Raw genomic sequence first — 17,390 nt, forward strand, 5'->3', positions numbered from 1 at the left:
GGTGGCTCCATCTGTTGGGGATTTGCTTATATAGGGTATATGTGCCAGATTTTTTATGTTTACTTTTGTAATTGGGTGAGCTGTTCCGACGTTTTATAGTCATAATTACACATATCTCTTTTCTGATAATCGGCAGCCGTGAAAACAATCTTAATATCTAAATAAACAGCCAATTAACTACAAATAGAAACCGCTTTTACAATTTTATCTATAAAAAGGCCAGCCATCTGGGCAGTAATCAGAGTTGAAGTTGAAGAAAGAACCATGCAGGGTTCGATGAATCTTCTAGTGACACTTCTCGTACTCCTGGCTCCACAAGGAGCCTGGTTGCACAACATCATCAGGGATAGTCGACTGTTGGCCATATTTAATGGCACGGCACCAGCATTGGATGTCCTAATGCATATTGAAACGTCTGTGGGTAGAAAAAGTCCAGCAGCAGGAGCAGCAACAACAGCTGATGATTCACTGCCAACTAACGATCTGGAGTCCATAATACGTTCCGAGGTGGCTGGCGATTGGCAACGTGGCCAATTGATTTTGTCCTTAACTAATCGGGCCAAAACTGACGAACTAAAGCTAGCCATCTATGAGGCATTGTGGCAAGAATTGCAGCAAACTAAACAAATCTATAATCCTTTAAGAATTTTAGATTTTTACACCCAACTAAAGGATCATAAGGATGTGCCATCGAATTTACTTGATACTGTCTATTGGGCATTTATTGAGCGTAGTGCACAATTATTGGCGGCTCCTTTTCATACGTCCAGTCGTACGGCGAATTTTCCTTTAGTTGATTCCTTGCTACAACGTTTGACATTTAGTAAATTGGATTATCTACGTGATATCTTTGATCTGCTCTACGATATCGTTTTGGCATTAGAATCACCGGAAAGTGTGGCTCAGCGTTTGGGTAATTTTACAGCAAATCTAACTCAATTGACTTTGGCCAATTTGCAATTGTTTAAGAGGCCAGAGATAGCAAGTGCAACAAATGCCAAGAAATGTATACAGTATAATATTCGGCAATTGCTGGAAGAAACGAATTTCGAGACAAATGTCGGAATATCCTTGCGTCAGGAGCTCTATCAACATATTTCGGAAGATGAGCGCATTTTCTATAGCTCTCAAAAGATATGTCTACGGAATGTGACGCAACCAAATTCATATATTTATGAATGTCCGAAAACCTATTTGATCTGTAGTAGTAATGCCAGTGATCCCAAGAGGGCAGCATATAGCATACAGCGAAGTGATCAAAATAATTCAGCCGGTTTGCAATTCGCCTTTTTCAATGCATTTTGGAACAATCGTTATATTGTAATGGAATCAGTCCCAATAACCGCTGTAGCCCAGAATTCTAGTACAACTTCTTTGTCCATACGGCGCGATGTCATTTTTAAGAACGTCTATAGCAAAAGCAATATTTATTGGTGGCATGTGGTCTTTGAAAACGATGGTGTGGTTCTATATGATTCTTCCAATCGTACTTCCGTTCTATGTGGCGGTGATCCCTCACATTGGGATGGTATTGAGCATCATGTGTATACCAGAAATGGAACCGACTATCAAAGATATCGTAATGAGTGCACTTGGAAAGTGGAGAATTGCAGTGATACAGCATAGATAAACTATATCTATATATTTATATATGAAAATAAAACTTAAACTTATGAAGCATTTGAAAATTTACATATTTGTTTCATTACTGAACACATATATTAAGAAGAGAAAGAAGCTATGTCCTTTTGCCTATGGCAAATTTAAAATACAAAATTTTAAAAAATACGTTATTAATATTTTAAGTGTGTGAAAACATGTGCCAGTGTTGTATAACGCCAGGCCATCGAGTATTTTAATCGTTATCGTTAATCGGAGTATCGCTATTGATATCGAAATTAGTAACTTTCGTTTTTCTTGACAAAAATAAAACTGATCAAATTTTTGCAATTAAAACATATTTAGAATGGATCTGAGACGTGGCGAATACTCCATACACAGCGTCTGTCGCACTTGCCTGACCACCTTGGAGAACGTCATGGCTTACGATCTGTTTCTTATCCCAGGATTGGCCAAGAAGCTGTGTATCTGCACTTCATTGTCGGTGGAGTCACAGGATGGTTTCCCGAAGAATCTCTGCATCAATTGCTTTACCAAGCTAAACGATTTGAATGAGTTTCAGAAAATGTGCGTCGATTCGGTACAGAAGTTCCAGGATATGGTCGCTAGCCAGGCATTTTCAATTGGAGGTCCTGTTTTGGATGTCCCACCTGACGATGCGGAGGAGGACATCAATTTTGATCCCTTGCTACATTCGAAAGTGGAGACCATGGACAATGAGGAGGAGGTTATTAAAATGCTTGAAAAGGTAGACAAAGACCCAGAAGACAAGGAGGAATTTGATGCATTTGCCGATGAAGATGACGTTCAGGATGATGACTTTGCGGCGGATAGTGGCAATGATTATCATAATGATGATGATGATGATGATCCTGATAGCAGCGAAGATGACCTTCCATTAGCGCAAAGATCAAAGCGAAGCAAAAAAAGATAGTAAAATGCCAAAAAAGGCAACAAAAAAACAAAACAAATGCAAGAAGCCCGCAGAGAAAGGCGAGGAAGAAGAGGAGGGGGTTGACAATGCATCTTCCAGTGAAACCGATTCAAACAAAGTTACTGCTAAAGATAAGCCCAAACGCAAGAGGATTCCAGCCGCTGAGCGTCATATGCATCGTCTAATCGATTGCCATATTTGTCATCAGAAATTCAAGAAGGCCTCCTGTTACGAGGAGCACATGAAGCATCATAACGATCTCTTACCCTATCAATGTACAGTAGAATCTTGTCTCAAGGGCTTCACCACAGCCAATGGTCTTAAAGTTCACATAGAGCATGCCCACACCGAAGAATCCAAAATGCATCGATGTACTGTGGAGGGATGCAACCGAACTTTTGCTCGTCTATCCCTTCTCAATGTTCATCTGAAGCGAACGCATAAATTGCAATTACCCCCACGGGAATTCCCTGTTCGGATTGCGAAAAAGTTTTTCGATGTCAGACTGCTCTTAAGAAGCATATGTATAAGCATACGGGAAGGGAATTGCCATTTGCTTGTGAAATCTGTGGCAAGCGATTCCCCATTAATAGTGCTCTTCGAGATCATTTACTACGCCATGCTGGAATCAAGAATCATGTGTGCCCCTATTGCGGGGTGGGCAAAACCACACGCCAGGAGTGGAACAATCACATTCTAACCCATACCAAAGAAAAGAAATTCCAATGCAAACTCTGCGATCATGCTTCCACCAACAAGCAAGCTCTTGGCAATCATGTCAAGGTTGTGCACTTGAAACGCAAAGATTTTGCTTGCCAATATTGTGGCAAAACCTTTGGCAAATCCTTTTCCTGTAAAGTTCATGAGCGTAGTCACACGGGTGAAAAGACTAGCGAATGTAAGATTTGCGGCAAGATCTTTTTGCTGGAGAAGAGCCTTACCAAGCATTTGAAAACCCATGAAAAACGCGAATTACCCAAGCAGCAGCCGTCAGGTGCTGCTAGCGATGAAACCACACCAGCAACCCAACCTGAACCCAAGAAGAAAGCCAACAATTCGGGACGCGTTGAGCGGGTAGACATATCCCAATTGGCTGGCACAGCTATTAATCCCATAACCTCTGTCTCTCTACCGTCATGGTCTCCAGCACAAAGTGGCGACCCATTTAGTAAGAAGGAAGGCCAACACATTTGTCCCGATTGCGGCAAGGGTTTCAATCACATTGGCAACATGAAACTCCATTACAAAGTGGTCCATCTAAAAGTCAAAGATTTCTGTTGCCGCTTCTGTCCCAAGCGCTTTGCTAAGAAGCATTATCTCCGCGAGCACGAATATATTCACACTGGTGAAAGACCCTATGAGTGTAAGGTTTGTGGCAATCGTTTCCGTCAAGAATGTGTGCTGAAGATCCATATGAGAGTCCATAACAAGCCACCAAAACCACCCAAACAGCCGGCTAAACCAAAGAGCAACAAGCCGAAATCTGAGAATCCACCAAATAAACGCCAACCACCATTTGAACAATTCCAAGATCCAGCTGCTGAGCGAGCCGCAGCCTCGGCCGAGCTTTTGGCCTATCAAATCGAGGAGAACGAAACCAAGCGCAAGGCAGAGTTGGAGCAACGCAAGATTCATGAGGCAGCATTGGAGCAGCTAAGCAAACTGGAATCACTACAAGCCCCGGCGAATACCTACAGCAGTTTGTATGCCCAAAAGTCTGTCGAGGAACGAACTACAGTAGATGCCCTCAAATTGGATCATGTGTGAACTGGGCTTCCTTTAAATAGTAGTTTTGTAATTAGATCTTAGTACGGCGGGTATTTTAATGGTTAAATTAAATTTACTTTCTCGTTTAATTAACTTATGTATTTGAAATTAAGAATTAATTATTTAAATATCTTTAAATGTTTTCAGACATCTTGATTAAATTTCATCTATTCAAAAAGTCGAAATTAAATTAATAAAAAAAAAAAAAGGAATCAAGACTTTAATTGAAACTTTGTATTTAAAGTATTAAAATTAAAATAACTACAAATGTGTTGCAAAATGGAAACTAATTAGATTTCTTTTTCAAAATTTTTCCAAATTTTATATTGTTTAGCAATAAATCCAATCATGGAGCCATAGTATACATTTGTTTTTAAATCAAACAAAATTTTCAAATTCTTTTTAGTACCTTGGCTCGATTTTTCGACCTCTGCTCAATCTTCCTTCAGCTGCTCGATACCTAAACCTTTGCTCGATTTTTCGATAGTTGCTCGATATTGAGACCTTTGCTCGATATTTAGACCTTTATTTCATAGTATAGTTTTATTAGTATCAAGAAGAGGAAAAAAAGAGAAGATTGTTGAAAATCTGCATTTGCCACTGCATCTGAATTCCAACAAAACCGAAAATGAATGAGGGAAGTGCGTTATCGTCGTACTCCATTCACTCGGTGTGCCGCATCTGTTTGAATCATTTGCAAAATGGTCCCGTTTTCGATCTATTCCTAATACCCGGACTGGCCAAGAAGCTGTGTGTGTGCACATCGCTGTCGGTGGAGCAGCAGGATGGATTCCCCCGCAATATATGCTGCACCTGCCACACCAAATTGGATGATATGCATCAGTTTCAGAAATTGTGCGTCGATTCGGTTCAAAAATTCAAAGAGATGTTGGACAACAATGCATTCCAGACCAGCTTCGATGTGCTGGACCCCAGTGTGGCGGCTCAGGATATGCCAGCGCAGGAGGATGATGATCATATTAATTTTGATCCCTTGTTGAATTCCAAAATTGAAATCATTGAAAATGAAGAGGATGTGTTCAAAATGCTCGAAACTGTGGATAAGGAAGTGGAGGAGGTAGAGAAGCCACTGGATGATGATGATGACGACGATGATGATCGTATGGACAAATTCAATGATGACGAAGACTACTCAATGGAAAGCGGCAATGATAATGATAGAGATGCAGATTTTCAATTAAATAGCAGCGATGATGATGTACCCTTGTCTCAGCGGACTCGACCAGCTCAAACCCGTAAGGCCAAAAAGGTGACCAAACAGCAGCAACAGAAAAAGAAAAAGCAGCAACAAACTAAAAAGGCCAAAAAGGATGCCGCCGATGAGGATGAGGATGAACTAAGCAGTTCTTCATTTGACTCCGATGATGATGAGGATGGTGACAGTGATTCCAAATCGAAGGGCAAACGCAAACGGATACCAGCCGATGAGAGGCATTTGCATCGTCTCATCGATTGCCACATTTGCCATCAAAAGTTCAAAAAGGCCATTCGCTATGAGGAGCACATGAAGCATCATAATGATCTCTTACCTTTCCAGTGTACGGTCGAGTCATGCCGCAAGGGATTCACCACAGCCAACGGTCTTAGAGTTCACGTAGAGCACGCCCATACGGAGACATCGGAAATGCATCCATGTACCGTTGAGGGATGCAACAAAAGCTTTGCCCGCCCTGTTTTGCTCAATTTCCATATGAAACGTGTCCACAAAATCAATACTCCCCAGCGGGACTTCCCCTGCACTGAATGCGAAAAGGTATTCCGTTGCCCGACAGCACTCAAGAAGCACATGTACAAGCACACCGGCGAGGAGCTGCCATTCGCCTGTGAAATCTGTGGCAAGCGATTCCCCATCAATAGTGTTCTGCGAGATCACTTGCTCCGCCACGCTGGCATCAAGAACCACGTCTGTCCCTATTGCGGAGTGGGTAAGACCACTCGCCAGGAATGGAATAAGCACATCCTGACTCATACCAAGGAGAAGAAGTACGCTTGCAGGCAATGCGAACACACATCGCACAACAAACAGGCTCTGGCCAATCACGTGAAGGTGGTGCACGAGAAGCGAAAGGATTTCGCTTGCCAGTATTGTGGCAAAACCTTTGGCAAATCGCATGCCTGCAAGATACATGAGCGCAGTCACACTGGGGAAAAGACATGCGAATGCAAGATCTGTGGCAAGGTATTTCTCTTTGAGAAAGGTCTTACCAAGCATTTAAAGACGCACGAGAAACGTGATTTGCCCCGAACACAAACAAATCCCGTTAATATACCCGATCAGACACAGAATCAGGCCTCCACCTCTGCCGATGCGACGGCAGCATCGAATTTCGCAGCACCTGCTGCCCCTACCACTTCTCAAACTGTGCCCAAACACAAATCCAATAATTCGGGACGCGTCGAGCGAGTGGATATCTCGCAATTGGCTGGCACTGTAGTCAATCCCATACCATCGGTGAATCTTCCGTCATGGTCGCCTCAGGTCAGTTTCACCAAGAAGGAGGGCCAGCACATTTGTCCCGATTGTGGCAAAGGTTTCAACCACGTCAGCAATATGAAACTCCATTACAAAGTTGTCCATCAGAAGGTTAAGGATTTCTGTTGTCGCTTCTGTCCCAAACGATTTGCCAAGAAACAATATTTGCGACATCACGAATACATCCATACCGGTGAGAAGCCCTACGAATGCAAGATCTGTGGCAAACATTTCCGTCAGGAACAAGTTCTCAAAACGCACATGAAGGTACACGATAAGCCACCAAAACCTCCAAGTAAATCAAGCAAAGAAGGTGCACCCAAATCGGATCATCAGCCAACGAAACGTCAGCAGCCGAAGAACTTTGAGCAATATCAGGATCCGGCTGCAGAGCGAGCTGCTGCCACAGCTGAGCTGTTGGCATTCCAAATCGAAGAGAATGAGGCTAAACGCAAGGCTGAAATTGAGCTAAAGAAGATCCAAGAGGCTGCCTTCGAGCAGCTAAATAAACTGCAAAAGCAACAAAATACCTACGATGGGTTCTATGCCCAAAAGAACGCCGAGGAGGGCTCCTCGACTTTGGATTCCCTTAAGTTTGATCACGTGTAAGAGGATGGAAAATTGGAATTAAAGCTAGACGATTTGTTGGGATATCTACGAGTAATGTGCAGCTATATGCTATTTAGTTTAGATTTATTAAGTAATTTTAACTACATTTTAAAATGGCGGGAAGGTGTCTGATGATTTTCCCCCCCACCCCAATCCCCCCACATAGCATATATATATATACATATATATCCTAAAATTGTATATGGTAATACGTTTAACCCAATTTGTTTCCCCTTACCCTCACAATTTGTCGATTGTAAATGATATTTTTCGTATTTTGTTAAAAACCTTTTCTCACATTCTTTTTTATTTTTTGAAAGAACCGAAGGAATAATGTATACACTTTTTTTTTTTTTTTTTTGGTCGCTACTTTGATACATATGTATTTTAAATTTATTTTCAAAAAAAAAATGGGGTTAAACAATTAGCAATTTTATATATAATATAACCTTTATTATTTTATAATTACACTATTTTACATTTAATCTTTACATGATTAACAATTAAAATACATATACACATATAAACTTGTTTAAGACTGCGTTCTTTTCTCTAGATTTCTAATAGGTTGTTGCCTTGTCTTAAACCACAGTGCGATACTTTCGGTTATTGTTCGATGTTGGTAATCAGAGATAAAGAAAAAGTCAATTTGAATTTTTGGCGCCTTGCAGGGATAATAAATAGTGGGGAGTCGGATAAAAATTATGGTAGCAAAATAATAGTATTCGGATAAAAACACATTATCCATTAATACTGGGTTACACTATCCGCATATACGGGGGACAAATATTTGTTGTTGTTGATTTGGTTTTTTTTTTGTAATCGGTTCTAATTCTCTGATGCGTATAGCTTGGAATTGGAGAAATCTCGAACATATCAAGCCAAAATGAATGAGGGGAGTGCGTTATCATCGTACTCCATTCACTCGGTGTGCCGCATCTGTTTGAATCATTTGCAAAATGGTCCCGTTTTCGATCTATTCCTAATACCCGGGCTGGCCAAGAAGCTGTGTGTGTGCACATCGCTGTCGGTGGAGCAGCAGGATGGATTCCCCCGCAATATATGCTGCACCTGCCACACCAAATTGGATGATATGCATCAGTTTCAGAAATTGTGCGTCGATTCGGTGCAGAAATTCCAAATGATGTTAAGCCAGAATATGTTTAGCAGCAGTTCCTCCTCTGCAACATTCGATTTGATGAATGTGATGACCACCAGCCATACTGATGTGCCGGCAGATGAACCACCACTTGTGGCTGGTGGTGGTGGTGGTGGTGGGGGGGGCTGCCACTGCTGGTGAGGAGGATGATCGCCTTAATTTTGATCCTTTACTCAATCACAAAATGGAATTGATTGAGAACGAAGAAGATGTCTTCAAAATGCTTGAGAATGTCGATAAGGAAGTGGAAGATGTGGAGAAACAAGAAGAGGATGATGATGCAGATGAGGATGACTTTGAAGAGGATGATGATAACGATGATCATGATGCGGACTTTGAACCTCAATTAAGTAGCGATGCTGGTGACGATGATGACTTGCCTCTAGCTCAACGTTTGCGAATGAAAAAGAAACGGTCGAAAAGAGTCAAAAAAGAAAAAGAGTTCCTCTCAGGCTCTGGGGAAGATTTTTATTATGATGATGCAGAAGAGGATGATGACGATGATGGTGGTAATGAAGGTGGCTCCAAATCAAAGGCTAAACGCAAGAGGATACCAGCCGATGAACGTCATCTGCATCGTATCATCGATTGCCATATTTGCCATCAGAAGTTCAAGAAAGCCATTCGGTATGAGGAGCACATGAAGCATCACAATGATCTACTACCCTTCCAATGTAAGGTGGAGACGTGTCGCAAAGGATTTACCACAGCCGGCGGCCTACGTCTCCACATAGATCATGCTCACACAGAGCTATCAGAGGTACATACATGTTCGGTCGAGGGATGTGGCAAAACCTTCCCTCGTGTCCGATTGCTCACCTTTCACATGAAGAAGGTCCACAACATTTCGAAAGCGGCAGCTCCGCCAAGGGATTACCCGTGCTCGGAATGCGAAAAGGTCTTTCGTTGTCCCATGGCCCTGAAGAAGCATATGTATAAGCATGATGGCAAGGAATTACCCTTCCCCTGCAATATTTGTGGCAAGCGATTCGTTATCAATTCTGCCCTCAAGGATCATTTAATGCGTCATGCCGGAATCAAGAACTATGTGTGTCCCTATTGTGGTGTGGGCAAGACGACACGTCAAGAGTGGAATACCCATATCCTAACCCATACCCAGGAGAAGAAATTCAAGTGCCATATATGCGAACATGCTTCGCACAACAAACAGAGCCTGGCCAATCACATCAAGATTGTCCATGAGAAGATTAAGAATTATGCCTGTCAGTATTGTGGCAAGACTTTTGGCAAGTCTCATGCCTGTAAAATCCACGAGATGACCCACACGGGAGAGAAACGATGCGAGTGCAAGGTAAGAACCACTTTTCAAAAGGTTATCCCCACTCGCAATGTCAAAATTTTTTTTTTTTTTGCAGGTTTGTGGCAAGAAGTTCCTTTATCCAAAGAGTCTAACGAAGCATTTGAAGACGCATGAGAAGCGCGTACTTCGTGCCATAGAAACGTATCGTCAGCGTCAAGTGGAGATGGGTGAAACATCAGGTCAAGCGGATCAACAGCAACTGGATCAGGTAAACATTGGTCTACCAAATCCCACGGGAAGTATCGCTGTGACCATAGCCGAACCCGGCGTAGGTGAAAAACTAATGTCCCAGAATGCTGCCGATGAGTTGCTTAAAGTTTGTGCTGAATCTGTGGCCACCATACCGAAAGATCCGCGTCGTGTCCAGCGTGTGGACATCTCTCAGTTGGCGGGCACAGCGGTTAATCCCATTTCCTCAGTCTCAGTGCCATCGTGGTCACCCCAGACAACGAACTTTACAAAAAAAGAGGGCAAACACATTTGTCCTGGCTGTGGTCAAGGCTTCAATAATATTGGTAACATGAAACGTCATTACAAAATCATACACGAGAAGGTCAAAGATTTCGCGTGTCGCTTTTGCCCACGAAGATTCGCCAAGGCGCAGACACTCCGACATCACGAATGGATCCATACGGGCGAAAAGCCTTTTGAGTGTAAAACCTGCGGCACACATTTCCGCCAGGAGACCGCCCTAAAACGGCATCAGCGCACCCATGAGAATCGCCCGCCCGTCATCTCGTCCAAGTTTTATGCCGCTCGCGAGGAATTGGAGGAGCAAGAGCGCTCCAAACGTGAGGCCAAACGCAAGGCGGATGCCAAACGTAAAGAGATCGCCGAAGCAGCCAAGGAGCAATTATCCACTTTACATAAATTGGAGTCCATTGACAAACAATTGCATTCCTATGATGAGTATCAAGAGGCTGCCGCAGGGCGGGCAGCTGCCACCGCTGAACTTCAGGCCCAACAGAACGAGGAGAACGAAGTCCGGCGACGGGCCGATGAGGAACGCATCAAAATTCAAGCGGCTGCCTTTGAGCAGTTGCAGAAGTTGGAAGAGCAGCAGGAAATCGATAAGGCTCAAAGCTCCTACGATGGCTACTATGCTCAGAAGGCTCATGCCGATGGCACCAATTTGGATGTTCTCAAAATTGATCATGTGTGAGGGAGACGGAGAAAAGATGCGTTTAACGCGTTTACCAATAATTATGTTAGATAGATAGGACATATTTTTGGACAGGGTCAGAACACAAGAAACTAGATTTACATATGTGTATATATACATTTTTAATGGTTATCGGTATTTGATTCGATTCCATTTATGACAACCAGTTTGAATTAAAGTGATGGATTTGGATTTTACAAAAAAAACTTATGCGCTGATGTTCAAATACATATATAGATCTTTTCAGAACTAGCTATATCATATATAGTCTGATACTGAACAACATTTATTAAAATAAAATTGATTTGTTACCCAAATTTTGCTTGAAATATCAAAAAAAAAAAAAAAAACTTTTATTTAAAGCTATTTATTCTACGGACGGGCATGAGGTAGAAGTCCTGATTATTCCGATATCGAAGCTTGATTTTTGTCAATTGGATTTTCTTTTATAAAACCAGAGATCTAAGTAATTTGGATCTGGCAATTCGATAAACCGTAAACAAAAACATTTACTCCTGCTGATTTACTTTAATAAAAAGTAATTTTAATTATTTTTTCTAATTCTTAATCAAGCCCAAAGTACGAATACATATAGTTGTGCATATAGCAGCAATATTAGTCTTTTAAAAGTTACTATTTACAAAAGGTATTCAACCTTTTATAACTTAAAAAAAAAATTAATGTATATGAATACTCTGGAATTCAAATGATTTACCTGATTTCAACTATGTACTATATTAGAATGTGTTTTTAAAATGATTGATTTTTTAGTATGAACAATTTCTTTAAGCCGTGCAAAGTCATATTCTCAAGATCCCAGTGTGTGGACAAAGTTTTTCTATCATCATCCGATGTAATGAGCGATAAAATGTTCTCCTCAATTGTGTCATTTACAATGAAACGATGAACTGTGGTGGGTCTATAGGAATATAATTGGGGAATCGTTAGTGATAAATGTTTAGGAAAAATTTTAAATTTAATACCCACTTGCTTTGACCAAAACGATGAATACGTCCGATTGCCTGACGCTCGTCGCTGGGATTTAAAATGGGCTCCACCAGAAAGACATGAGTGGCCTCAATCAAATTAAGTCCCTTTGAGCCACGGGATAGAGGCATAAGGAGGCAGGTGATTTTCAAATTTGGATCTTTAAAATCAACAATATCCTGATTATGACATTTGCTGCGATAGACAATGCCATTGTCGGATAGGGCTTTGGCTATTTGCAGTAATATGGCTTGCCATTGGGAGAAAATCAGAACTTTCTCCTGATCGTCATTATTCTTTATTTTCAATATCAATTCGACTATATGGGTTATTTTTTTGGAGTAATCACCAATTATCGAATTCCGTTGACCTGGACGCACTGAATAGTAGAGTCTGTAACAAGATAGGAATTAAATATATAATATAATTCCATCTACATATATATAAAATGCATACTGTGGTGAATCCTGACGGCATAATGGACATTTAGTAACCGCTTCCCGTGACGACTTCTTGCGCATGTTATCCAAACAGTGTTGGCACACAAAGTGGCCACAAACCATCATCACATACTGCAAAATTATATATTTAATTTAATTATTTCTTCACAATTGTCTACTCATCATTATTTACCCTCTCATCATCCTGCGTCTGACATATTGGACACAATTTATCGCTGTTATCCTCTTTCAAGTGATTTAAATATTTTAATCTTCCTATGAGACGTGTGAAATTCATTTGAGCCTCTCTCATATTCATATCATTGAATTCCATTTGTTCATCCAATTGGCACTCCAAGAGGCGATAATTCGATTGCTCTTCCGGATCAGTGGTAAGCAATATTCGCATTTTCGACATTTCCAATTCATCGAAGGCCTTAACAATATATTCCACTTCAATCCAATATTTAATTTGCGTTTTAACCAAACTTTGTAAGCATGTTAGGGTATCCAATTTGTTTTGACATTCCGATTGAAGTTCGACAAATGATGGTTTCGTTTTAAGAAATGCAAATATAACTAGAAGTAGAAAATATATATATATAAATAACTGAATAACATTGAGATTAATGATTAGACGCACTTTTAATTATACTGATTTCCACACTGGGCTTTTCTAGGCCATCAGTTACGGCTGCCTCTAGATCCAGCTCCTTGTCAAAGATCAAACACTCAAATTTATTAAGAGTATCTCGGATTATACAAAGACGACAATTACGACGCTTCTTTTGCGTTTCTTCGGATCGATCTGAAGGTTTGGTATCCTACAATGCAGAAATAATAGGAATAATATTAGGAATTACATGGGGAATTAAGGATGACTTACCAAAATATCTGCCAAATGGCAGTCGGACACGATATGTATAAAATTTACCACCTCTTGGCCAACAGCAGCTCCTTCTTGTACCGCATCGCAGGCCTGATTGGTTACATTTTTCAAATAATCAAATTCCTTTTCTAAATTACGCTTCAATTTCTTCAAACGTTTATACCAAATATCAATTATAAAAATTAAACCCGACACAGAGCTAACATTCTCCATTTTTTTCACGACTTAAGTTCCGTCGGAGGAACTCATCGTGGATTTTGTAACGAATCGCATCAAACGAACTGGCTGATTGACTAACCAGAGTTGAAAAAACTTGGACAATGGTACTATCAAATTCTGTTTCTAATTCTCTCAATTCTTGAAATTTGTTCTCATATGCTTGGCAGGCATTACGTAGAACTTTTGTATTATCTTCCAGATATTTCCATTCCAGTTTTTTTAATTGTACTTGCATTTGGTCATATGATTCGGTAGATAATTTAATCGGAGGCTTGGCCAAATCACTTGCCTGCAGTAGATTATATATGGCATGAATTTGGAGAACACTGTCCACTCTAAAAATTAAATGAAACTTGAGAAAATCGATATTTAATTTAAACCTAATCACTTTATCTTACGATATATTTTTTTGCTGATAATCCTGTGCCAATTTCAACAGCAGTTTATAATGACTTATTGCCTGTGAGTAATCCTTTCTTATAAAATATATGGCAGCCAATCCATTGTAAGAGGAGGCCCAAGTTCTTAGTTCAGCCTTGCATTCGGTTTCATTGTTCGATTTTAAATGCATTAGTAAGTCATGGGGATTTAGATAATCCGTTGAGGATACATTGGTGCTACGCACCGGTACGGAACATGTCTGACGGATACGAAGAAATGGCTTCAATATGTTTCTTAAGAGTTGTGACGAAATGGTTGCCAAGCAGGAGCTATTGTTGATCACATTGTAGCGCTCCTGTTTGGATAAAACTGAGAAAAATTCATCCTGGCACTTGGAGTGCTCTTCACGATAATACAATGATTCTACATTACTCAATTCTAGGCGATGAACAATCTCTGTTTGCGGTGGTATACCCAATTCATGTTCAACTTTCGATTTACAAGTCCGCCAGAGAATATGTTGCAGCAAATCTAAAAGTGGTCCGGGATTGTGATTCAATTGAAATGCTTTATCCACTGTTTGCCAAGCATCTAGTGGGCCGCAGGCAACCATTGAGCCAACGAACTCCATTAGAGGTGGCAAATCATCAATGGTTCCAGTGACAGCCCAACGATTATGGGCCGGCAATTTGCGTACCATTTCAGCTGCTTGGGATGTTGAGGATTCAACCATTTGAGCCTCATCGAGACAAACGCGCCACCAATTGACCATAAGAAGCGGCGACGATGGTCTCATATAACGTTGACTATGACGCAGTTGGCGATCGCTTTTATATTCTGTCGTATGATAAATCTCCTGTCGCAATACGCCATAATCGCTGAGAACCACATCGTAGGAAGATAATTCCAAAGGGCTTATCCATGAGCCGGAATGTAGGCCGTTGTACAAAAAGAATCCTTAGGCTTGGGGATATGTGCTTCTGTATCTCATGATACCATTGCATTTTTATGGCAGTGGGAGATACAATAAATGTGGTTTTCGATTCTATCAAATTTGGCGACCCTGAAGAAGTGAATTTGGACCAACAACTGGGGCAAATGTGATTCGAGTGAATGTCATTATTATTGGCAATGTTCATGCATTTTGTATGCTGCCATAAACAACAATTACTGCACTGAACTTTTTTCTCTCGTTTTCTAGTGCAGATGCATAATGTATCTGCATCTCGATATTTTCTACGTTTTACTGGCACTTCATCGTCTAAACGTTCGAACATATCTACCCAATATCTATTATCAAATGTGGTCTCATCTCGTGGGTTTAGCAAAACCATTGCCAGAAATTCCACCGTCTTACCAAGGCCCATTTCATCCGCCAATATGCCACCGGGCGGTAAACGGATGCGTGGTAATTCTCCATCGTATGGATAAAACTCCAAACAATGATTGTGCTTTAGGACTCGATGATTCCCATCAATAGCTTGGAGCAGTCGAACATTGGCGGGTATTTCATAGTTCAATTGCTCCCTTTCCACCATCCAAAGAACTGTCCTCTCTTGATACTTTCTTAACTTCGATTGAAACGAAGAAGGAATTTTGAGCAATTTCCCTTCATTGGATTGCCTGGCCTGGAGATGCCTCTCATAGAGGGCGTCATACAGTTTGGCTGTCACATAAGTCTTTAAAGGTCTTTGATGCAGGTGCTCTTGCTTGGCGACCTCAAATTCTAAGCTAGGTATATACTCTAAAAAGATTATAGGTAGTATTTCATCAGCGATTTCCAAATCCACCTGGCGAGATTGATTGGCAGTTTGTAAATGTATTAGAAGCAACTCTTGTCCACTGGCAGATGCTTTAAAATTAATTTTTCGTGGTCGACTTTCTTCACCTGGTCAAAATGAGTGTGGGAACATGAAAGCGGAATAGATATACATATGTATAATTTGGACGCGGCAATTATTTACATACATTTCTGGAGGCAATGCTTTATTGATTCGGCGTGTTTAACCAAAACTTCCGTCAAACGATATCGCTTCTTTCTATAGGTAAAAACTGCGAAGTCTTCTGGTTCATCTGGACCACAAATACTGGCTATTTCGCATAAAACAATCCAGTTTGCCATAATCTCTGTTTGTTCATATTTTGAACTTCACAACAAAACTATGACATTTACTCACTTTGATCCAAGGGTACAAACAAAAAAGATTGCGCAAAGTCAAAATTTACAACTATGTTTGTATTAAAATAAATGCAAATGTTTATTTCACTTTTTTTATTTTGTACATAGTTTACCTTTTTTAAATACTGATAAATAGAGAATTATAAGTTATAGAGTTATATCCTACTACATAAGTTTTTTGATTTAAATTCATAAAATTACATTCATGACGTCACACCGAGCGATGTATTTACATGTTCTATCTTATACATTTGCTGTTAGTAAAGCATTTTGAGTTAACATGAGCTGTCAGATTTTGATCGATAATCACGGCTCATTATCGGTAATCAAAACGAATAGTTGAAAAAAAGGAAACGTCAATATTGTGAGCAGGAACTAAATTAACTTAAACCAAAACTCTTGTAGTTCGCATAAATATAGTTAAAGAAAACCCTGTCTAAAGGAACTTCTGCGTAAAGAGGACATTCCCTAAGAATTCAAAGATTGAAATAGGTATCAAAAGCTACAATTATTATTCCGCAATTGAAAATCTAATATCCCGCTTAGTGCGGAATTAATTACCGCATTCATAAGCATAAGAATTCTTGCTTTTTAAGATTAAACTAACACTTACACAAGATGTCGGGCTTAAAAAGAAAAAAGGTTTTCGATTGAAAAAAAGATCATGTTAATCCAGCGTTTGGAGTCGGGCGATTCAAATGCATCTCTCTCTAGGGAATTTGGTATAAGCCATTCAACAATATCTACCATCAAGAAGAACAAAAATAAAATAGTTCATCTTTTCAATTCAAATGTCGCGAAACCGAAACGAGGGAGAGCCAAAATGGACGACGAAATCGACGAATCTCTTATTCAGTGGTATAGGCTCAAACGAAACCAAGGGGTTCCCGTAAATGGTCTTGAGCTTCAAGCTATGGCCAATTTTTTTGCCAAGGAGTTAAAAATTTATAATTTCAACTGTTCGGATGGTTGGATAAATCGCTTTAAAATAAAACACAATATTAATTTAGCAGAACAAAATGAGGTAAGAAATACTCAATATGATGCTTTCATAAATATAAATCATTTTTTAACAGATTGATGAAGTTGAGCAAGATGAAGCAATTTTGATGCTTTACAATGCCTGGACCAAAGAGGATGAAGATGATGATTCAACAGTCAAAGATAAAGAGCCGTCAGTTAAAAAGCCCCCCAATGAGGAGCCACCAAAAAAATATAAACTTTCCGAA

The 17,390-nt window shown here is 40.2% G+C and overlaps 5 protein-coding genes across 7 annotated transcripts; 4 read left to right on the forward strand and 1 right to left on the reverse strand.

Moving 5' to 3' along the window:
• Positions 1–230: 230 nt before the first annotated feature.
• On the forward strand, positions 231–1,688 carry LOC137574574 (uncharacterized). Its single transcript, XM_068286933.1, has one exon. The coding sequence runs from the start codon at positions 265–267 to the stop codon at positions 1,624–1,626; it is 1,362 nt and encodes a 453-aa protein (XP_068143034.1). The 5' UTR covers positions 231–264; the 3' UTR covers positions 1,627–1,688.
• Positions 1,689–1,892: 204 nt separating this feature from the next.
• On the forward strand, positions 1,893–4,418 carry LOC137574767 (zinc finger protein 85-like). Its single transcript, XM_068287175.1, is given in 3 exon segments — positions 1,893–2,535; positions 2,537–3,018; positions 3,021–4,418. Coding segments are annotated over 3 exon segments (2,352 nt in total). The 5' UTR covers positions 1,893–1,966; the 3' UTR covers positions 4,322–4,418.
• Positions 4,419–4,873: 455 nt separating this feature from the next.
• On the forward strand, positions 4,874–7,951 carry D19B. Its single transcript, XM_068287174.1, has one exon. The coding sequence runs from the start codon at positions 4,950–4,952 to the stop codon at positions 7,422–7,424; it is 2,475 nt and encodes an 824-aa protein (XP_068143275.1). The 5' UTR covers positions 4,874–4,949; the 3' UTR covers positions 7,425–7,951.
• A 287-nt stretch (positions 7,952–8,238) lies between these two features.
• LOC137574768 (zinc finger protein 567) lies at positions 8,239–11,383 on the forward strand. 3 transcript variants are annotated; one of them, XM_068287178.1, is made up of 3 exons: positions 8,239–8,676; positions 8,729–9,895; positions 9,960–11,383. In XM_068287178.1, exons 1-3 carry the CDS (start codon positions 8,311–8,313, stop codon positions 11,064–11,066), a joined length of 2,640 nt encoding a protein of 879 aa, XP_068143279.1. In that variant the 5' UTR covers positions 8,239–8,310; the 3' UTR covers positions 11,067–11,383. The 3 variants fall into 3 exon arrangements, with proteins under 3 accessions (XP_068143279.1, XP_068143278.1, XP_068143277.1); XM_068287177.1 differs by having other exon boundaries at positions 8,239–8,652; positions 8,726–9,895; XM_068287176.1 differs by having other exon boundaries at positions 8,517–9,895.
• Positions 11,287–16,153, reverse strand: LOC137574764 (E3 ubiquitin-protein ligase SHPRH). Its single transcript, XM_068287173.1, is given in 10 exon segments — positions 11,287–11,985; positions 12,054–12,446; positions 12,510–12,625; positions 12,687–13,072; positions 13,137–13,317; positions 13,380–13,604; positions 13,606–13,936; positions 14,000–14,931; positions 14,933–15,870; positions 15,951–16,153. Coding segments are annotated over 10 exon segments (3,825 nt in total). The 5' UTR covers positions 16,105–16,153; the 3' UTR covers positions 11,287–11,816.
• Between the last annotated feature and the right edge of the window lie 1,237 nt (positions 16,154–17,390).

Source organism: Drosophila tropicalis, unplaced genomic scaffold (genome assembly GCF_018151085.1).
Source record: "Drosophila tropicalis isolate 14030-0801.00 unplaced genomic scaffold, ASM1815108v1 contig_463, whole genome shotgun sequence".
Taxonomy (NCBI): Eukaryota; Metazoa; Arthropoda; class Insecta; order Diptera; family Drosophilidae; genus Drosophila; species Drosophila tropicalis.